The 21,672-nt window shown below is 47.3% G+C and overlaps 3 protein-coding genes across 8 annotated transcripts; all 3 read left to right on the top strand.

Annotated features, from left to right (window-relative positions):
- Positions 1-155: 155 nt before the first annotated feature.
- Positions 156-5,848, top strand: eef1db (eukaryotic translation elongation factor 1 delta b (guanine nucleotide exchange protein)). Of its 5 annotated transcripts, XM_049732150.2 has the most exons (9): positions 845-1,392; positions 2,405-3,432; positions 3,969-4,095; positions 4,230-4,301; positions 4,489-4,582; positions 4,737-4,843; positions 4,900-5,103; positions 5,194-5,388; positions 5,727-5,848. In XM_049732150.2, the coding sequence occupies exons 2-9, from the start codon at positions 2,405-2,407 to the stop codon at positions 5,763-5,765; spliced, it is 1,866 nt and encodes a 621-aa protein (XP_049588107.1). In that variant the 5' UTR covers positions 845-1,392; the 3' UTR covers positions 5,766-5,848. The 5 variants fall into 5 exon arrangements, with proteins under 5 accessions (XP_049588108.1, XP_049588109.1, XP_049588106.1 ...); XM_049732151.2 differs by lacking the exons at positions 845-1,392; positions 2,405-3,432 and adding an exon at positions 156-315; XM_049732152.2 differs by lacking the exons at positions 845-1,392; positions 2,405-3,432 and adding an exon at positions 369-814.
- Positions 5,849-6,720: 872 nt separating this feature from the next.
- Positions 6,721-12,852, top strand: naprt (nicotinate phosphoribosyltransferase). Its single transcript, XM_049732153.2, has 13 exons — positions 6,721-7,227; positions 9,042-9,169; positions 9,235-9,317; positions 9,386-9,516; positions 9,582-9,697; positions 9,836-10,032; positions 10,111-10,251; positions 10,338-10,422; positions 10,499-10,579; positions 10,645-10,747; positions 10,860-11,017; positions 12,547-12,654; positions 12,742-12,852. Exons 1-13 carry the CDS (start codon positions 6,978-6,980, stop codon positions 12,826-12,828), a joined length of 1,668 nt encoding a protein of 555 aa, XP_049588110.1. The 5' UTR covers positions 6,721-6,977; the 3' UTR covers positions 12,829-12,852.
- A 701-nt stretch (positions 12,853-13,553) lies between these two features.
- Positions 13,554-20,468, top strand: LOC125976179 (calreticulin). Of its 2 annotated transcripts, none has more exons than XM_049732157.2 (9): positions 13,554-13,722; positions 14,256-14,357; positions 14,741-14,944; positions 15,167-15,261; positions 15,483-15,692; positions 16,249-16,362; positions 16,430-16,573; positions 16,654-16,746; positions 17,088-20,468. In XM_049732157.2, the coding sequence occupies exons 1-9, from the start codon at positions 13,635-13,637 to the stop codon at positions 17,253-17,255; spliced, it is 1,218 nt and encodes a 405-aa protein (XP_049588114.1). In that variant the 5' UTR covers positions 13,554-13,634; the 3' UTR covers positions 17,256-20,468. The 2 variants fall into 2 exon arrangements, with proteins under 2 accessions (XP_049588114.1, XP_049588115.1); XM_049732158.2 differs by having other exon boundaries at positions 16,430-16,506; positions 17,088-17,242.
- Positions 20,469-21,672: the final 1,204 nt, after the last annotated feature.

Here is a 21,672-nt window from a genome sequence, read left to right as displayed (position 1 = left end):
CAGGAAGAGGAGACTGTTCACCAAAAAAAAAAAAAATCTAAAGTGGTGTGGTCTATACATTTTGGAAAACTTGAGCTATACTTTATGCAATGGTTACAAATGTTTTATTTTTTTAGGCCATATGTTAATTTGAGCACCTTAGCGACATCACAACGTCACAGGAGCCAAGCGCAAACGTGGTTCTTGTCCGCTTCCCCCATGTTGACACATGACGAGCATGCGTCTCGCCTCGTCTTCCTGCCTTTCCTTGCTCGCTCCTTGCCGCTCTCACGTTTCGTCCACTGGCCGCCTCCACTACGAGCAGAGCAACAAACAGTAAGTAAACGTGGCCTCCAGCGACAAGTGCAGGTTGGAGACTCTGTGTCGCTTGCTGCCGTTGCCTTTGGGAAAGGACCGAGGCAACGAGAAAGGCTCCTCCAGTGTTTTAGGTACCGGCCATGTGTTAGCCACGGCTAGCAGACGGACGGCTCACGAGCCGAAGAGGCCGAGCCTAGTGGGGTACCGACCAAAAGCAAAGTCTCGTCCCTACTTTTGTCGTAGTGATGGTTAACTTCAAACCAAATGACGTCAGTGTGGTTTGAGCTCCGGTAGACGTTAGGAGCGGATTGCGAGGCTGCCATCCCAGGAAGAGCGCCGACTGTGGAGCCTCATCGGCTGCCTAACCTCCTGCATCGCGCGACATCTTGAACCATCTCCTCCTCACTCGGGCGACGACATTCCCAAATTTGGAGGGCAATGTGGGATTTTCTTCGCAGTCCACCACCCTGACAATTATTCTGTTTCGGTCACCTACTGCCGTTCGAAGGTTAGGCAGGTGAATATATACCGTCACAATGAATGACAATGGCTAGTGGTCCTGTTCCCCATACCGAATTAGAGATCGTCACACTAATTATTCCGTTGCCCATAATCGGAAATTGGGCACATTTCTCCCCTGAATACGGTGCTCATCGTGACACCTCATTGTACCCTGCCTGCACAGATTCAAATCGCCCTGCACACAATGCAGCTGAGCAGTACCAAAATACAACATTGCTTCTTCCAGGATTCACAGTAGGGATGGGGTCTTGTACCTTGACCTTGAAATCGACCGAGAATGTCTTTGGTGGTTGTTTTGGGCTCTTCACTTTTCCTGCTGCGGCCACTTCTGTCCCTGACATGTTATGGAAGCTGTATCGTGAAATTGTTGTCAATGTCAAATAGTTCAACTTTAGAGGTTTAACTGAGAGCATTGGAAATGTTTTTATGTGAATATATCTGTTCTGTATTTATGACTGACCCAGACTGACTTGTTCTTTGCAAGATTGTGATTTGTTTTAAAATTTCTCTTCCAATGGCTTGCGGTTAACTGGATTAACATTTACGTGATTTATTTGAGACTTGCCAAGGACGGTGAGTTAAAACCTTGATTGCGACCTGCTACTTGACTGCAGTAAAAGATGACTCGCCATCCGTTGAAGTTCATCCCATGAAACGGATGGGGGGGGGCATGTCGGGTATTCATGCAAGCAGCATTAATATTGTCCCAACTGCATGGCTTGCATGAGAAATGCCTTCTGACACTTTGGCCTCCACAATTTGGAAATATGAGGCAAGAAATAATCATAAAAAAATCTGTTGTTTCAGAGGCCTTAATTGGGGTTAAATCTTAATTTCATGTGTTTTTAAGGCATCTCTGCATGGATGAATTGGCACCAGTCAGAATGTCATTGGTCCGGCTTTATGTTGCATTTGAAGGTTCCAATGTCCTTTGAGTTGAGTCGGAATTATCATTTAAAAAAAAAAAGTCATTCTGCTTGCCTTGCCCATTTGCATGATGATATCAGTCCCTTGCACGTTGCTTGATATTGGAGGTTTGCTGTTGTCCGCCAAGAAGGACCTCTGAAGCCGACTTGTCCCCAGTTTTGGAGTTTCCCTTTCACACTTGTCACAACAGTTGAAGGTTTTTGTTAGTGGCGGAAGGCCCGCACCACCTTGACCGTTTCGCAGTCAAACAAACTGGGCTCAGTCCCTGCCAATGAATCTGGCATGTGAGAAGTGAAATGTTGATTTATTCTTTGTGTTATCAAAGTCTGTCAGCAATGATTTAGTTTGCCTGGGCAAAAGCGATCTGACGTTTGACCTTAAGCAAGATAAGCCCCTTCCTTGTGTTCACATGGCCAAGGATGACGACGTGCGAATCAAAATAGTTTTTTTTTTTTTTTAAATTTGAGTTCCCACCAGATTTTCTGTCCATGAAATGCAAACATGGCAAGTGGCTGAATCAGGTCCACGAGAGCCAGTGAACGCAAAACCGCTCTTTGTGCGGCACGTGTGAACGGGTCTTTAGTCACTTTGTGTTGTTTTACTCCAACTAATGCACAAGCCTGCACTTGTTCTCTTTTTTCCTGTTAACCGACCAAAGATGTCAAAGGAGACCCCCAAGTGTTCCGCCGCGGCTACGCTGGACCATAATAAGACAAACTCTTCCGCCGACGCGCTCGGCGAGTGTCGAAACGCGTCCGGCTTCGCCTGGAAAAATGGGGACGCATCATCCTCTCCAGAAAGCCGAAGCTCCGACAATGATGCCAAGAGTGGAAAAAGGCGACGCGGCAAGAAATGCGCATCCAACTCCGAGAAGGTGAATGGCAAAGGCAAAACCCGAGAGAACTGCGACGGCCGAGCCGGACTGATGGCCCTGCACTCGGAATGCGCGGACGTTTGGTTTCAACGGAGCGCCTACGAGCGAGCGGAGAGCCTCTATCAGTGCTGGCTGGCAAACTCGTCCGAGTCAAAGGGCTCGGCTCCGAGTCCACCAAACAACTCTTCACCCGGACAGAAAGCTTTGCCGCAAGATGAGCTCGAGTGCCTGCGCTCGAGCATCCAGAAGGCTTCAGAGAGCTCCGCAGCAGCCCAATCGCCCGACGAAGGCTACGGGTCTCAGGCGCCGACTCCCGGCGCCACCGGCCTCCAGCAGAGGGCGCTCACGCCCACCTCTCCCCACTCGGTCAACGGCCTGCCTCCCGTTTTAGCAGAAATGTTTGGAGAGGTGTGGCTGGAGAAGCCACTGTACGATCGCGCCGAAGCCGCCTTCCACCAAAACCTGTACGCCGAGAATTCGTCCAGACAGTCGCCCGGGTGCTCCACCTCCAGGAGTGGCCGGCTCCCTTCAAGCGTCACCCAAGCGCAAGAGGGCAAAGCCGAGGTTTTCCACACTCTGCACCCCATCCAGGAGGAGGAGGAGCCAGCCGAGACCAAGCGCCGGAGGCAGCCCCATCTTCCGCTCGGCTGGTTTCTTCACTCCGACAGCGAGCGGGTGTGGTTGGACAAGTGGCGGTTCGATGCGGCCGAGATGCGTTTCCACGCTCGCCGTGGAGGTGAAGCGTTGCAGCCCAACAAAGCTCGCAGGCCCAAAATGCAAACATCCGCAGAATCCGCGACTGCTGGCCCAAAGTATGAGTCCGCCCGCAGATGGGATCAGCTTCAGACATTTTTCATTTCCTCCACAACTTTTCAAACGGTCTTTTTTTTAATTCATTCATTTGTTGTAGTTAATTTTTCCTATTTTCGAACAATTGTTTGAATTGTTGCATATGACCTCACAAGTTTGTTTTTTGTTGTTGTGTTTGTGTTGGGCTTGTTAAATGTAACCTGCTCGTCTAGTTAGTGGAACTGATTTTAGCGCGATTGCAGTGTGTTATCACATTCACATGTCATAACTGTCATTACATACAGTGGATATCAAAAGTCTACGCACCCCTGATCAAATGCCATTTTTGGGTGGTATTGACAAAAATCAGCAAAATACGTGCTTGCAGGAAACATTGCAGACGTGAAAGCTTTGAAAGGCCTCACATCCCCAAAACATGGCATGCCCACAGGGTTGTGGCCTTTTTGTTTTACTCGTTTTCCCATCATCGTGATTATGTGAATCTTGCTTGTTACATCTTGCTGGTTCACGTCCCGCTTGTCTGTCTTTTGGTCTTTAGCAAGATGAACTCGGTCAACTTTCTGGCCCGGGAGAAGATCTGGTTGGACAAAAGTCGCTATGATGAGGCGGAGCGACGCTTCTTCGAGCGGGTCGGCGCGTCCTCGCAATCCACGCCGAAGGTTGCTGTAAGTGCCGCCTCTCGCGTTTTTGAGCAAATCCACTTGGTTGCTCAAATTCAGTTGATTTGGACGCAACATGTCTCGATGTTACCTTGACTTGTCGCACAAGTCATTGAAAGGCATTTGTCGTTTCTGCGAAGGATGCGGGAGCGAACGCCATTCTTCAAGACATTGCCCGCGCCCGCGAGAACATTCAGAAGTCACTGGCGGGCGTGAGTTTGCTCTTGTGTGCTTTTCTCCCATCAAACATGAAAGCCAAGGCCACACCATCGATACGCCAGGCCACAGTATCTATCCCTTGAAGAAGCAATTTTAAATTTCCTCAACACGAATTTGGATTGCAAACATCCCGATCAAGCGCAATCACAATGTTGTTTTGTGTCTGTTCTTGGGCTCTAGAGCACCTGCAGCAGTAGCGGCTGCGGCACGGCTGATCAAGAACTCATCTCTCGAATCAAAAGCTTGGAGCTGGAGAACAAGACCTTAAATCGAGGTGCTGCCATTTCTTGCTGTTTGAAAAGCAAAAATAGTCAAACAAACCTTGCAGAATCAAGTTCACCATTGCAGGTTGAAAGTGTGCTGCTAATCTTTTTGTTTTGAACCAACGCATTTTTGACGGCATTACAACTGTGTTTGGGCATTTTTAGTGGTGGGAGACCTGAGGGCATCGCTCTCCAAGCTGGAATGTCGAATCGTCGTCTTGGAGAAAAGCCCGATGCCGGCCATGGCGGCTCCTTTAGCGCCTTACACAAACGTGAGTGTGCGCACTTTTTCCGCCTTTTACTTGCCGCCAACACTGACTGCGCTCAGGGAACGGCCGCGCAGCACACCGGCAGCATCGCAAAACAGCAGCTCGACAACGACGACGATGACGTCGACCTGTTTGGCAGTGACGACGACGACGACCAAGAGGCGGAAAAACTCAAAGAGCAGCGCTTGAAAGAGTACGCCGAGCGAAAGGCCAAGAAGCCTGCAGTCATCGCCAAGTCCTCCATCTTACTCGACGTCAAACCGGTAAGAGTCCAACAACCGTTGGTCGTGCCAAAGGCTGAAAAGCCACGTCCTGGTTCCGAAAGGCACGTACTGATCCCGCTGTCTCCTCAGTGGGACGACGAAACAGACATGGGCGAGCTGGAGCGCTGCGTGCGCTCGGTGCAAGCCGACGGTCTGCTGTGGGGGATGTCCAAGCTGGTCCCCGTAGGTTACGGCATCAACAAGCTGCAGATCTCCTGTGTGGTGGAAGACGACAAGGTCGGGACGGACATGCTGGAGGAGGAGATCACCAAGTTTGAAGACTATGTGAGTCGCCTTCAACAATGCTAACAAAGAGACAGCTCAGCGAGTGGACAATGAGAGTGGTTTATTAGGGAGAAAAGTTAGTACCCCTCAGGTTAGTGAACGCTAGCCACGTTATCCAAATTTGCCAAAATCTGCTTTTCCGAATTCTCGGCCTGTCAAGTTTGGTGTTAAGATAGACTCCGATTTCCCAAGAGAAAAAAATACAAAATAAAATATGGTGGATTTGCTCCAAATGTTTTCCAAGAAAGCCATGTTGATAACTCGCAAGATCCTTCCGAACGGTGAACGCGAGTGCTGCTATTTCTTTAGAGTCAAATGTTTTGCTCTTGTCGTTTCAGGTTCAGAGTGTCGATGTCGCCGCTTTCAACAAGATTTAAGTCATTACTCGCCGCGTACTGTCCATCGCCACTCCTTGTTTCGTTGTCACTTAATAAAAGATTCTTGCACTGAGGCCACATTACTGCCAACGTGTCAAGTCGAGTCTTTGAATGAGCTCGCTTGGATTAAAGGTGCCCCTGCACCGTGGACGTCGGTTGACTGTCCCAGCTCCCTCTGCAGTTGCCGACATGTCGAACACTCCAACGCCGCCTCATCCAGACCAAGGGGCGATCGAGACAAAAAAAAAAGCAGCTGACCCGCCGTGCTACATCTTACAATACAAAATACTGCATATATGTATTGATGGCCTTTATCTAGAGAGGATGTGGATATCTATAGACTATACAACCGTTGCACATTTTTAACTACGATGCATCAATTTAATTTAACTGTTGATTGACTGAATAATCTAATTGGCCGTTTATGTGGCATTATTCTTGTGACTATTTTTGGAAAATGTTGATTTGTGCTATTTATTGACTGGGGGTTCTCGGTTTGTGACGTGCCAGACAGTCTTGAAAAACTTACTGTTTTTCAAGGTGGGTAATGTGCTCAATGTTTTTCAGGCATTCATTTACTGTCCGTGGACACAAATACTTCAACTTCAAAGCAGTCATGTCACACTGTGCTTCCTTTTATCTAACGTGCATTCACTATGTATTCCAGTATTCATATTTGACTTCTTGAACATGTTTGCCAACAGGATCTAAAGCTCTCCGTATTACAATATTCATATTTGACTTCATTTCAAACTTGTATTGATTATGTATTACAATATTCATATTTAACTTCTTGAACACGTTTGCCGACAGGATCAAAAGTTCTCTGCGTGTATGTATTACAATATTTATATTTGACTTCTTAATTTCATTTATCAGCTTTATTGAACAAGTTTGTGCACGCCAAACGGAATTTGACTCCGGTTAATTTCAGTTGCTGTACAACATGTAAGTGACGAGAACAGGACGTGATTGCACAGTGATGACTGAATGGTGAGTGTTCATCAGAGCGACATCCTGGGGGAATAAGCTGTGTGTTGGTTTTGGCGTATAGCGCTCTGTAACGCCGTACAGAGGGGAGGGGTTTAAACAGGAGCAAAAGCTCTGCGTGTGTGTGCGTTACACCCCGTCAGGCGTCTGCTTGCGTGCGTGAACTTCAAGTCCCAGCGACCCTCAGCGTCACTCTGAACTTGAAGCGAAACTTTGCAAAAGATGGCAGCGCCTTGCAGCAGCACATGCGAACCCGCTGCGGAGGGGTCCATCCGGGAGCGGGTACCGCCGCTGCTGAGCGATCTGTACCACTTCACCATGGCGTACGCCTACTGGCGCACCGGGCGGCACCACGAGCACGCCGTGTTCGAGCTCTACTTCAGGGAGAACCCCTTTCGGGGCAGCTTCGCGATCTTCGCCGGCCTCGGCGACTGCCTGCTCTTCTTGCGCAACTTTCGCTTCACAGACCAAGGTGAGGAAATATTTGGGAAGGTTTCATGTCAACTTTAACGCCAAAATGGGTTAATTCGGTGCGCGCACGTCACAATACGTTTTGTATTGGCATTTGGTTGCATAACAGCTCGCCCACCACACGTTCGCGTGACCTTCCGCGAATTCCAAAAACACAAGATCATTACAGGTGGGGCCCCCCTCACTCACTAAAGTCTGGAGAACAGTTGGACTACTGCGGATTGTCCAACAGTCCACAATTGTGCTCGTTAACGTTTGCCGTCAGTTCCAAAGTGGCAACGACGTTTGCTGGCAAAGGGAATGCTTTTTTGCTTTTTTTTTTTTTTTTTTTTTTTTTTTTTTAGAAAACAGTTGCATACAGACGTTTTCCATTCGCAGGTTGGCTATAACTGCAAAACATAAACGTCCATTTTCTATACCGTTTGTCCCCACGGCGGTCGCGGGCGTGCTGGAGCCTATCCCAGAAGTCATCGAGCAGTTGGCGGGGGACACCCTGAACCGGTTGCTAGCCAATCGCAGGGCACACAGAGACGAACAACCATCCGCACTCGCACCCACACTTGGGGTACTCAATCGGCCTACCAAGCATGTTTTTGGGATTTGGGAGGAAACCGGAGTGCCCGGAGAAATCCCACGCGGGCACGGGGATAACATGCAAACTCCACACAGGGAGGGCCCGAGGTGAAATCGAAACTGCACCCTCCTAAAACATAAACGTAGAATTCAAAATTTAAATACATTTTCCATTTAATCAAGGGTTACAGCAAAGATCTCTGTTCAATAGAACAATTTCTTGTTTGTAACGATGCACAAGACATGAACATATGATCTTGGCTCAGAAAAAAAATTAGGAAGTGAAGAAGAAAGATTATGTTTTGCTTTGTGAATGTGGAATTTTCCCCAAAATAATAGAACATTGACTTATGTGACTTTTTTTTAATTCAAAACCATTTCCCAATTTTAGCGAGATTTTGTTTTAGTTTTTAACAACATTTCAAAATTTAGAAGTAACCCGACAGTTGCAGAGTAAATGAATTGTAATTTTTGGGACACAATTGCTCCTAAAATGTCAATATCAACAAATTTGGTGATATGTAAGATTTTGAAGTGAATTTCTTTGAGATACAGGATTTAAAGGAGGATAACCACGCTCCAATTGATATCTCCAAGTTGTGAATTCCAAACAAGTTTTCTTCTTGGTAAGATTTTGCTTTAACTTTGAAGCAGATATCGTACATGCTCGTTGCTATATTTCTTGTCAGTTCATGCAATTCTGGTGTGTGCCAAAGTAGTTACCCCCGTGAAAATCTGTATCCCTGCTGTGGGAGCGCACATGCTTTGAGTGGAAAGTGAAAACTGATGTCGTACAACAATAGCACCAGCTTATTTTCAATAAAAACATAAAGAACACACGTTTGCGTCAGTCAACTTCCATTTTTAGAAAGGTTTTTTTATTTTAGTTCATTCGCGTTTTGCTGTTGACGTGAAGTGTGTTCAAAGACCAATTGAACACTCATTCACTTCACCAAAAAGCAATGATAATTGCGTGAGCTCTTTGCATAATCCTCGATGCAAAGGAGCTCAACTTTGTGCTTCACTGCGTCAATGCTGCGAGCTGTTTGCCCTCACACTTTTGTCTTTTTTAAACTTGATTCAAGAACAGGTCAACATGTCGCGCAGTGTCAGTATCAGTTCCTTCTTCAGTAACACAAACACTCCATCTCACTCTTGACAAAGAGTGATCTGCATATTATGTTAATGGTGTGAGAGAGCAAACAGATGGAGAATGTTTTCCATCCTTTCTCTTTGATGTAGACGTGGACTTCCTGCGCTCCGCTTTACCGGCAGCTACGGAGCCCGCCTTCTTCAAGTTTCTGCGAAGCCTGGACTGCTCAGGCGTGACGCTGCGCTCTGCCCCGGAGGGCTCGGTGGTCTTTGCCCGGGTGAGATGCGCGACCGCGTGATGGCGAGCGAGGCTGGCACGCACTGACATGTGCTGTGTCTGCAGGAGCCTCTGATGGAGGTTGCCGGCCCTCTGGCTGTAGTCCAGCTGCTGGAGACCAGCTTGCTTTGTCTCGTCAACTATGCCAGGTTATTCGATCGCACCGCTAAATGACAACAAAAAGCCATTTCCTGACGAAAGCTGCTGTTTCTTCCAGTCTGGTTTGCAGTAACGCGGCCCGCTTCCGCCTGGCGTCCGGCCCCCGCAGGAAGCTGCTGGAGATGGGGCTCCGAAGGGCGCAGGGCCCCGACGGAGGCCTGAGCGCTTCCAGATACTCGTATATTGGAGGTGAGCCAGACCCAGAGCAAGGTCAGAGGTCAGCCTACAGAAGGAGTCCCGCTTCTGCCTTTCAGGCTTCGACGTGAGCAGCAATGTTCAGGCCGGCTTGCTGTTTGGCATCCCGGTTACCGGCACCATGGCTCACTCCTTCGTCACCTCCTTTAGCTCTCTGGATCAGGTCTCACTGCAAGTGAGTGTGCACGCTTGCAAAATCTGCGCAAGATGTGCGCGAGGCCCTCTGGCATGTGATGCCACAGCTCTCCATCTCGTGACAATGTGAGCTTCCATCAGAGTGGGCTCTTATCTGCATCTTTTGCCTTCCCATTAGACCCTTGTCGACGTGAAGAGGGCCCCCGACCAGGTGGACTTTGTTTCGCTGACCAAGGGTTGGCTGGGGCGAGTGTGCGAGCTTTTGGGGGCGGAGCCCAGGAAGATCCACGAGGGCGAGTTGGCCGCCTTCCTCTCGTACGCCATCACTTACCCCCACCACTTCCTGCCAGTGATCGACAGCTACAGTGTGGCCCGGTAAGGGGACCGACGTTTTTTATCTGTTTTGCGTGTCGATTGTAAATGTGATGGCCGTCTGCGTCTGGCTTCTTTTAGCAGTGGCTTGGTGAACTTCTGCGCCGTGGCGCTGGCACTGTGCGAGCTGGGCTATCGGCCCCTGGGGGTCCGTCTGGACAGCGGCGACCTCTGCAAGCAATCACTGGATGTGCGACGCGCCCTCCGACTCTGTCGCGAGCGGTGAGCGAGGTGGCGCGCCGCGCTTTTTTCGTCTGCCATTGCGACGCCGGGGTCATCTCCCTCTCGGCTCTTTTTGCTCTCGCCAGCTTCTCGATCCCCGCCTTTGATTCATTGACCATCATTGCCACCAATAACATCTCAGAGCAAGCGATGGTGGAACTCAACAACAAGGTGAAGGCACCAAATGTTAAACCTTAGTTGTGTCCGCCCTGTCTGCTTTTCTTGTTCATGTCCCTTTTGGCTTCAGGAGAACGAGGTTGATGTGCTCGGGGTCGGAACGCATCTCGTCACCTGCAGTAAACAACCGTCGCTGGGTTGTGTCTATAAGGTATCGTCATCATCATTGTGGTGCTTCGGTCCGACCGTCGAGTGCTGATCTGTTGCCGTTCGCAGCTTGTGGAGGTCGGGGGTAGGCCCAGGATGAAGTTCAGTGAAGATCCAGAGAAGAGCACCATCCCGGGAAGGAAAGCCATCTACAGGCTGATGGATGCCGATGGTAAGAAGAGCAACTTGTCAGCAGCGCCGGCGAGTCACAAAGTATAAATACTTAATTTTTTATCTCTCCTCTTATGTCAATGTTTGCTTTGTGCCACTCGGCCTTTGTGCAGGACATCCCTTTTTGGACTTGCTGTGTGTGGCCGTGGAGCCCCCCCCAGAGGCTGGACATCCTCTGAGGTGTCACCCTCTAGCCGCTGCCGCCGCCCCTCTCTCCGTCACTCCGCTCAAGGTCATTTGTCTGCACCGGGATATGTTCGCCCGAGGCCAGGTGTGTCTTATCCTTCTCATCCTAGAAGCTAACACACAAGTGTGGACAGAATTTTTTGTGAGCCAGCAGGACCACAGGCATATTTGGTGAACAAAGAATGGAAGGCCCTGAAGGGTCTCTTACCACAGTTATGTACCTTGAATACCACAGTTATGTACCTTGAAATAATAATTTATTCAATTTATATAGCCCTTTTCAAGGATCCAAAGATGCTTACGGGGAAACAAGATGAGGTGTGGGTAAGGAGGGCGGCAACAGTGTTGTGGACTAGTTGAAGTCTATGGAGGGAGGGAGCAGTGATGCCAATGAGAAGGGAGTTGCAGTAGTCAAGCCGGGAGGAGATTAAGGCATGGATGAGGGATTCAGCGGCAGGGAGAGAGAGGCGGTGTCGGATTTTGGCGATGCAGCGGAGGTGGAAGTAGAAGGTCTTGACAACAGAGCTAACATGAGGGTGGAAGGAGAGGGTGGGGTCCTGGATAACGCAGAGTTTGTGTGCCAGAGGGGAGGGAGTGATGGTCGAGAAGTCAATGGTGAGAGAGATGGGTCAAGTTTTATTGAGGGTGGATTTAGTGCCTATGAGGAGGAGCTCTGTTTTGTCACTGTTGAGTTTGAGGAAGTTGTGGGTCAGCCATGTTTTTATTGTAGAGACGCAAGTTTCAAGGTGGGTGAGGGGAGGGTTCCGGGTGGTTGTAGTGCGTATCTAGATCTGGTTGTCATCAGCGTAACAGTGGAAGTCCAGGTTGAGTTTGTGGATGACATAACCAAGGGAGAAGAGGTAGCAGATCCAAATTTGGGTCCACCCAACTCCAGAGCAAGCGGCCACAGGCTCAGAGCCGGGAGGCAGGAGGGTGGTAGTTTGGCCAGCTGGCTGTTAGCTAGCTGGCTAACGTACGTAGCTGGTAGTCCGAGGGAGAGGGAACAGATAAGTGCGAGCAGAGCTGCGGAGATGCGCGGTGGACGGGAGAGACACAGAAAACAGCAAACAAAACAACGCCAGTAAAACACAACAAGAGACGCACTGAAAAAGAGAAAACGCGAAACAAGTAGCGTACACGGTCTGGAACAGAAGCGGCTGTCAACAGACCAGATGCCGGCATTGCTCTAACCCGGAAGACAACAGACAACACGTGGCTGGTTAGCTAAAAGCTGTTGGAAGTGCATGTATTTTGTCTACACTCAAATAAAAAAATAGAAAAAGAATTGAGCTGAATGGTCATAGGAAGGAACTACGTAATTCTTGACACATAATAAATAGCAATGTGCAAAAGAGCAGGTTATAAAAACTGTAAAGACTATTTAGATTAAAAACCGTGATGCAACTTGTGCAAAACATCCTAATAAGTATCAAATTACCTGATTTCTTTGAAAAAATAACTCGAATTCCTTTGCGGATTTGATATGCAAAGTAACTGCATCACTGCGAACGAGTTGCTCAATCATTAGTTCCCGAGTCCTACGAGCTTGTATTTTGGCATCTCCTGAAAAGTGACATGAACAAAACAACAGAACATGTCTGCTGCATTTTTAAGGTGATGCAGCCGTCGTGCAGTGCTGCAGAAACTAAAGCTACCGTCCAGAGTTCCATCCAGAGTCTTCACCCTCGACATAAGCAACTGCAAGGGCCTGACGCCTACGTGGTGAGCAAAACTCCTTCAATGTGTTGACTGAATCAGAGATGTCAGAAGACAACCTTGCCGTCATCGTTTTTTGCATCTTTCCACCAGGTGGCGCTATCAGAGAAACTACACACCTTGGTCACAGATCTGAGGAGAGACAGTACAAAGAAGAACAACTTGATTTTGGGCAATTAAAGAAAATATTTTGTGTTTTCAAAACCTGTGTGTGTCTTGGGGCTAATCTTCACTAGTGCCAATTGAGAGTGTAATATTTGTTCCAAGTAAATCAATGTTCCCAGTACTGTGTGTGGAACTGTTAAAGAATGAGCCAAAATGTGTTTCTATTTAGTCGATTTTCTGTCGCGAAACCTGCAACGAGGACGAAGCTCAAACTGCTTAACTCGCTTGTCCAGCAGAGGGAGTCAGACTGCAACAGACGCAACTTCACTCAACTCATCTTTATTTATCCAGAGGCGCTGACGTCACGTTGGAGTATGTCACGCAATCTTTCAACTCGAAACTGATCCACAAATAGGACTTTTTTTTTTTTAAACATGTCTTAGATAACTCACAATTAAGTATCCAATTACTTTAAACTATTTGCTCAGATTCGTTGGCTTTGAATATTTTCGGTGGTCCATTTCGTTGTTTGGAGATCTCGAGGTTTTTTTCACCGACAAGCCAGATGTGTTCTTTGCAACGATGTCAGTCATAACCACATACAACATGTTTTTGAAGGCCTTTAGATCTACACATACTGTCTAGTTCGGAGAGTCAACCTGAATGTCACCTCACCTGAACGTTCCTCGGAGTTGGATCGTTGCCGAACCTTACCGAAAGGTGTCCTCGTGGTCTCCTCTGATTGGCCGAGGGTTCCGGCTCGCTCGGCCAATGAGCGCGGCCCGCAGGTGCCTGGCTCTCCCCGCTCTCCTGGCTCGCCTTATTAGCGCGACTGGGTTCGAGGTTGGGCGTCTTCAGGCCCGAGTCAAGCCGAGCAAGTGATGCCGCCCGCTGTCCTCGCGCTCCTGGCCGCGCTCGCCTGCAGCGTCCATGCCACTGTTTTCTTCAAGGAGAAGTTTCTCGACGGAGGTGTGTTATGGACGCTCGCGATTTTTTATATTTTCTCTCTCCCTGGCCGCAAAATGCATTTTTGAATGACAAAAGAGTTTGCTTTTGGGTTCAAAATATCATACACTGTTACAGAAAATGATCGGTTGTACTAAAAATAGTGATTACATTTTTGTGCACAAAATGTGCAGCACCTGCATAAGATAGTTGAATGCCAAATCTTTGGTTTTGGTACACAAATTTGTACCATTGCTCTGCAGAGTGGGATTTTATGATATTTATGATATTTTATGATATTTTGCCATGGTCCCCCCCAAACCCTATATTAGATGATAAAAATGTTATGACCCCCACCCCCACACACGCTCGCCCCAAAAAATCCCATAAAGGGCTATATTTGGCCATAAAAAAACATGATATTTTGCCTTGAAAGTCCATTTGAACTATTTTATGAATTTCCTTAAAAACTGGATTGTCAAATATCAAGCTGAAAAGTGCCAACGTTATCTTTTATTTTATTTTGAAAGTATCAACTGTTTTGCGGCACGTTTCAGACGGTTGGAGAAACCGATGGGTGGAGTCCAAGCACAAGGACGATTACGGCCAATGGAAGCTGAGCGCCGGGAAATTCTATGGTGACGCTGAGCTCGATAAAGGTGAGTCAGCTAAAATCCAACTCAAAAATGCTGAAATACTCGCAGACATATATTCTTTATCCTCTTTAAAAATAAATGCTATTAAAGCTTCTTAGTGAGTCACTTATATCGTAGTCGAAGCAGTAGTCTGTTATACTGCCCCTAGTGTCCAAAGAAGGCACACCAGAAGGAGCGCACCATCAATTGGTTTGCAGCATTAAAACTTTAATGATTTGCAGTCTCTTATGTTATGATTTTGTTTTGATCAAGTGCATCATGATAGAGTAGCTGTTTTTCCTCATTGAAGATTTGCTGGTGTTTGTGATGTTGCGAAGAGCACGCTGGAATGTTGCGCGTCATTGTCTCTCGTCTTACACGTCTTCCCTTGCTTTGTTTGCTGGTAGGTGTCCAGACGAGCGATGACGCACACTTCTACGCGCTGTCGGCGCGCATGAAGTCGTTCAGCAACGAGGGTAAAGTCCTGGTGATCCAGTTCAGCGTCAAGCACCAGCAGGGGCTGGACTGCGGCGGAGGCTACGTCAAAATCTTTGACGCCCAACTCGACCAGGCCCAGATGAACACCCGCTCGTCCTTCTACATCATGTTCGGTCAGAAAAATAAGGCCACGCTACACACGGCATAACGCTGGCTTTGGTCCTACTCTGAAAGTCTGACACTGAAGAACCTCATTTAAATTGTGACGCTACTTTAAAGCCCTATGTTAAAAGCTCATGCAGAATTTGTTCCAGTCAGGCTTCAGGGAAGGCCTTTGTTTTTGTTATGTCACTCGAAATTGGTCCGACCGGCGTGGTGGTTGTGTTTGGCGGCAGGTCCCGACATCTGCTTCTCGGCCACCAAGAAAGTGCACGTCATCCTCAACTACAAGGGACAAGGACACCTTATCAAAAAAAACATCCCGTGCAAGGTCAGCAAAAATTACAGTGCCTTTTGAAAGTTGCCCCCCAAGTTTTTTCAGATTTTTTTTTCATACTATTTTTCCAGAAAAATACTTGTCAATGCTTTTCTTTCCAGGTACATGACACTTTTCTTTCCTTTTGTATGTAAAAATGCCAACTTTGTTCTGAGCCCCCCGTAGAGCGTCTCCCACTCTCGGGCCTGTTGTGAACTTGCGCTTGTTTCCGGCAGAACGACAAGCTGAGCCACGTGTACACTCTGGTGCTGCGTCCGGACCAAACGTACCAGGTGAAGATCGACAACTCAGAGGTGGCGTCGGGCTCGCTGGAGGACGACTGGGACCTGCTGCCCCCCAAGACTATCAAAGACCCCCTGGCCAGCAAGCCGGCCGACTGGGATGATCGGCCCACCATGGACGACCCAGACGACACCAAGCCCGAGGTGAGCGCGGCGCGCTTCTTACCATTTTTGACTCCAAATAAGGCAAGCCACGGCCTGGAGCTTTCCAGATTGAATCAATCTGTACATGCCCAGGTGGTTTGGTGGACAAGTTGCTCGGCAAGAATAACGAGTGTACTTCAAACGAGTCCAACTGCTTCTCATACCTGGAAAAACATCATTGTTTCCTGCTCGGTTACTTCTACAATGGCTTTCGTTACATGTCGTGTCGTGTCTGTCGAGACGTCTCATGTTTGCTGCCATTTTCTTGCTAAAGAAAAGAAAAGAGAAGTTGACCGGGTGACACATTTTTAAGGTGAAAACGTGTACAAAAACCAGTACAAAAAATTCGAATGAAATTGTAACATTAGACCATCTGAAAAATGAGGGAGTCGGCAGGACGAGTGAGTTTTGAAGTTCATTCTGTCGCCTGTTTTTCCCCGCCGCTGTCTGCCTTTGGTACCTTTTGTACAAACCGGCCATTCAAGAACAAGTAGCGGACGACTCCGATAGGACAGCGCAAAAGGGGCTTTTGACGAACAAAAAGTTGTTTTTCCAGGACTGGGATCAGCCAGAAACCGTCCCAGACCCCAAACACCGCAAACCCAGCGACTGGCGAGAGGACATTGATGGCGTGTGGAAGCCTCGCGTGATTGCAAATCCCGACTACAAGGTGCGTCTGTAGCGGCCGGGACACGGCCCGCCTGTCAACGCCTCATCTCGTTGCTTGTCGCCGGCAGGGCGACTGGATGCCCAGGCAGATAGACAACCCCAAGTACAAAGGCCCATGGGTCCACCCCGAGATCGCCAACCCCGAGTACGTTCACGACGCCGACATGTACAAATTCCACAACATTGGCGTGCTGGGATTGGAATTGTGGCAGGTGAACGGCGACACACACACAGACAGACGGACAGACAGACTGCATCCGATCACGATCCATGATGTCTCGCCCCCTTTTAGACGAAGGCCGGATCCATCTTTGACAACTTCCTCATCACTGACAATGTCCAAGAAGCAGAAGAGTTTGCCCAGCAGACTTGGGGACTCACGCAGGTAAGACAAGCGACGATCCGTCTTCTTCAATCGGGTGTCAAACACGCAGCCCGGTGCCCCGTGGCGTCATTTTCTTTCTTTATCTTGAGGAGCGGCCATTGTTCCACTTCTTGTCCACTGAAAATAACCTCACGGTGGACATGACGGGACGAACAATTGGCCCCTTGCCTCTGAAACTTAAAATTCAAGAAGTTTAAGGGCAGCCATCTTATGTCGCTGGTGTTTCCGACAACTTGTGATGCATTCGACCAAGCTAGCATGCTTGGGGTGTGTTTGTGCTTGGGCTTTTGTGGACTATTTTTGGTGATTGACAGTCGATTGTTGCCTTTTGTGCTCACCAGGCAGCCGAGAAGAAGATGAAGGAGGAGCAAGATGAGCTGGAAAGGAAGAAGTGGGAGGAAGAGGAGCAGGACAATAACAGGAAAGACGATAAAGATTTTGACTTTGACTTTGGTGATCATGCTGGTGATGACAAGGAAGTGCGGACAATCAAAAACACTGAACTGTAGTCCTGCATTTGGGTAGGGGTTGAGTGTCTTGGCCATCAATGTGGTTACCTAAAAGTGTGCATCAACCCAATCCGCGTCAGAAGTACGCCAACATCACTTGGTCAAAATACATAAAATCAACACGTTTAATTTATACGTTGTTAGAAAATCTTATCATTTTATCGCATATCAATTGCCCTCCACCTCGTATCAACCATTACCCGTGTCCAACTTCTTCAACGTGTTTGTTTTTTTCTAAGGACAAAAATATTCACACAAATCAAACTTACACTAGGTTGATTACATTTCAGCCGATTATATTAAGTCTGCGTTCAAGAAAAAGTTTAGAAGTCTGAGTTCGCATGTTGCGCGTCCTCATAAGAAGGGTGGGGTGTAGCCCTTATTTTCAATTCCGATCTTAGACTTAACCCTCGTTCGATTAACGCATTTAAAACTTTGAAGTTCTCGTTGTTCGATCCACAGCCTTGCCGTCGTTTTATCTCGCTGTTCTCTACCGTCCACCCGGGGTTTACTCTGGTTTCCTGGATGAATTCTCAGAATTCGTGGCTGACCTGGTGACCAATGCGGATAATATAATAATTATGGGGGATTTTAACATCCATATAAATTTACCGTCAGAGCCACTTACTGTGGCGTGTCAGACAATAATTGATACGTTCGGTTTTACGCAGGCAATACAGGCAGCAACGCATGAAAATGGAAATACTTAAGATCTGGTATATCCCAAGGATTGGCAACCACAAATATAATGGTACGCTATACGCGACTGTTATGTCTGATTACTACTTTGAAATTGAAATTTTAGCTCTCTGTCAACAACAGGAGCGCAATCAAAGCAACTGTAGCCGTAATATTAAAGGGCTAGAGACATCCCTTTTTTTTTTTTTCAATTAGAACAGAATTTGATAGAATGTATAAAGTGAACACATTTGCCGCATTGGAAATTAAAAATGGACACCGATTACTAAGAATAAAGCTGAAATGAAATGCCAGTTTATCGATCGGGTGCCGCACGAAGCCAAACTGGCGGCGCCATTACTGTGACGTCACAAGTTGTACATCTGGATGTCAACAAACCCAAACAACATGGCAGATGATAGCGACAGCTCCGTTTCTAGCGGCAATATTAGCATCATTTTATCCGATTCAGAAACCTCTTTTGACGCAGAATATGATGTATCTAGCAGTTCACTTGGGCTGAGCTGAGCACATTTTCTGAATTGTGCCCCTCCCGTCACTCTGGTTCGGTTGGCATAGTAAAAAGTGCTCTTGGGGGCTTTAGAGTGCCGAGTTAATCTCGGCACATGAAGACATAACCACCTGCAACGTTTGGTTTAGGTTTTATAAGCATTTTTAATTTTATTGCTTAAATCGCATTTTCTCGACGAGCTGAGCACGTTTTCGGAATTGTGCCTCTCCCGTCACTGTGGTTAGGTTGGCATAGTAAAAAGAGTAGAGTGCCGAGTTGACCACTGCGAATGAAGAAATGAACATCTGCAGCGTTTGGTTTAGGTTTTAGGCGCATTTTTAATTTTATTTCTTAAATCGCATTTTTTCGACGAGCTGAGCACGTTTTCTGAATTGTGCCCCTCCCGTCACGCTTCGACATACTTTTCAAAGTCAAAGTCTCAAAGTCTCCTTTATTGTCAATTCCTCCGCATGTCAAGACACACAAAGAGATCGAAATTACGTTTCTCACTATCCCAGGGTGACAAGACAGCGTTCACAACGCACATACTCGTAAACAACACAGGAAAAATAAAACAAGAAGATGAACAATAAGAGTGATAGCACGCTAGCCGCTCCCGATGCACAGCAGAGTCCGGAAAGATAAGACAGTTCACAACGCACATACAAGTAAACAACACAGGAAAAATAAAATAAGAAGATGAACAATAAGAGTGATAGCACGCTAGCCGCTCCCAATGCACAGCAGGGTCCGGAAAGATGACAGTCAACCAGGCCACTGTGAACACGAGCACACAGCAGGCACGCACTGTCCGGTTCGTGGATCCTATCAGGCGAACTCAACCCATCTTGTCGTCCCGCGAACGAATGTACGCCAGGATAATGGAAGGCACGGCTAGGCGAGCTGGGTTTGCCGCAAACCTGGCCCGACGTCTCCGCGCTGGCCCCTCTTCCCTTTTTGTTTACATTCACTGAAGCTAAACGCGTACAACTTGAGCCGTCATGAGACGTCACTTCCGGCTGGCGGCTCGGTGCAGTCAAACTCGTCTGTGCGGCAAATTTAAATGATATTTTTCAGAGCAACAGCTTCCTTTTCGTTGTTTCGAGCGTCAATTTATATTTATAAGCCCATAAGCTAACTAAAACCGATTTATACATATACCGGTGTCTCTAGCCCTTTAACTCCATAACTGAGACTGTGCTTTCTGAGTTACTGCTGCTGGCAACTGCTGCATTTCCCGCTTATATTGGCTCAATTGATAATCTCACAAATGAACTCAATGCGGCTCTGTTAAACGCCATCGACTCATTACCGCCTCTGCGTCTTAAAACTCATTATAGAAAGCCTGCTCCGTGGTTCACGGATGAAACTCGTACGCTTAAACAATTATGTAGAAAGCTTGAGCGCAAATAGCATGTAACCAAACTTGAGGTTTTCCATCAGGCATGGTGTGACAGCCTCCTAAAATACAAAGAAGCGCTTGTTTTAGCAAAAACTAATCACTTCTCTTGAATTATTGGTCTCACTAAAAGGAAATGTGCTTTCGGCAGTTTGCAAACATATTTTTAAGGTTGTGTTAAACTTATAATCATATTAATATAATCTAGTATTGGAGTGCTCGTGTGGATTGGTGGGTGGCGAAGAATGTGGAGGCAAACTGCATGAACTTGTTTTCTTCGAAGTGTTGTGGAATAGGCCCAGACAGGGAGTACCAGACGAGAACACCTCAAGGTCGGTGAGAAACGAGAACAACATCACGTCCAGGTGGTCGGGCTTCGCGGGAAAAACCCAACCGCCTGACCTCAGCAATAACACCGACACGGGGAGGAGATGGCCATCGACCAATCATCTCGCAATGCTTTGCATGCTTTAATATTCATATTGTGTTTCTTCAAAACTGGGCAACCCGGAAGAATGTGTCATCTTTTGGTGGTCACAAAAACGCACGAGTTTTAGTGTGAGGGACCCGGGACCCAGGCCTGTATTAGTGCGCTTTGTCAGGAATAAACAATTGGTAAATTTGGTCTGTTTGATCTACTGGTCTTCTCTTTGACAGAACGAACTCGCAAAATTGTTAGGTGCGCCAGTGTGTGGATTGGGACATAGCAACTCATGTGTTAAGTGTTGATCGCAATTTGGAGTCAGATCAATAACTAAAATCCGTAACCTAACATCACTAAAAACAATCCTAAATACTTATTCGATACGGGGGCAAAGCTAACACTACAGCAGCCGACCTCCGATAGCTCCTCCCACTCAGCTGACGAGTTCATGAAACGTTTTGCTTGAAACATTCAATCCATTAGGGATGAGTTCACGGTGACCGTTCCAAACACCCAGTAAAGATTGCCGATTACAGAAACTGACAATCATACGATATCCCTCTCAAATTTTAAAAACGTGTCTCTCGAAAGCCTTACACAATTAGTTAGCGTGGCTAAACAAACAACGTGCTTACTCGACCCGCTTCCAGCCAAACTTGTTACAGAATTATTTCAGATTTTAGGACTGTCCGTCTTAAATATAATTAATCTGTCTGTCTCCTCTGGTATCGTGCCAATAGCCTTTAAAACCGCTATTATTAAACCGCTACTTAAGCACCCAGGCCTTGACCCGGACCGTCTCAGTAATTATAGGCTGGTTTCAAATCTCCCGTTCATAGCAAAAATATTTGAAAAAGTCGCAGCGCAGGAGCTTAATGATTACACGGTCGCTAACAATCGATTCGAACCGTTTAAGGCTGGTTTTAGAGCTGACCACGCCACTGAGACAGCACTTGCTAAAGTGACCAGTGATCTCCTCTTAGTCATGGATTCAAACACCTGCCTTCGACACTGTAGATTAGAGCGCGTTAAAACCTGCGTTGGTATTTCAGGGTCAGCACTTCCTTGGTTTAATTCTTATCTATCTGACAGGACCCACCAAGTGGCCCATGGCAACACGACCTCTGAGCTCACTAATGTTACGTGTGGTGTCCCGCAAAGATTGGTACTCAGACCAATACTCTTTAGTATTTATATGATTCCGCTTGGGGACACTGTATGTAAATATAACATTAGTTTTCAATGTTACGCGGATGACACCCAATTGTATATGCCGTTATCGATGACAAATCCGCAAGATTGTTGTAATCTTGAGGCGTGCCTTGCTGAGATTAAAGAATGGATGTCTCTCAATTTCCTACGTCTTAACCCAGATAAAACTGAGATGTTGATATTTGGTTCTGCT

Source organism: Syngnathus scovelli, chromosome 10 (assembly GCF_024217435.2).
Source record: "Syngnathus scovelli strain Florida chromosome 10, RoL_Ssco_1.2, whole genome shotgun sequence".
Lineage (NCBI taxonomy): Eukaryota > Metazoa > Chordata > Actinopteri > Syngnathiformes > Syngnathidae > Syngnathus > Syngnathus scovelli.
This window is presented reverse-complemented; position numbering and strand designations above follow the sequence as displayed.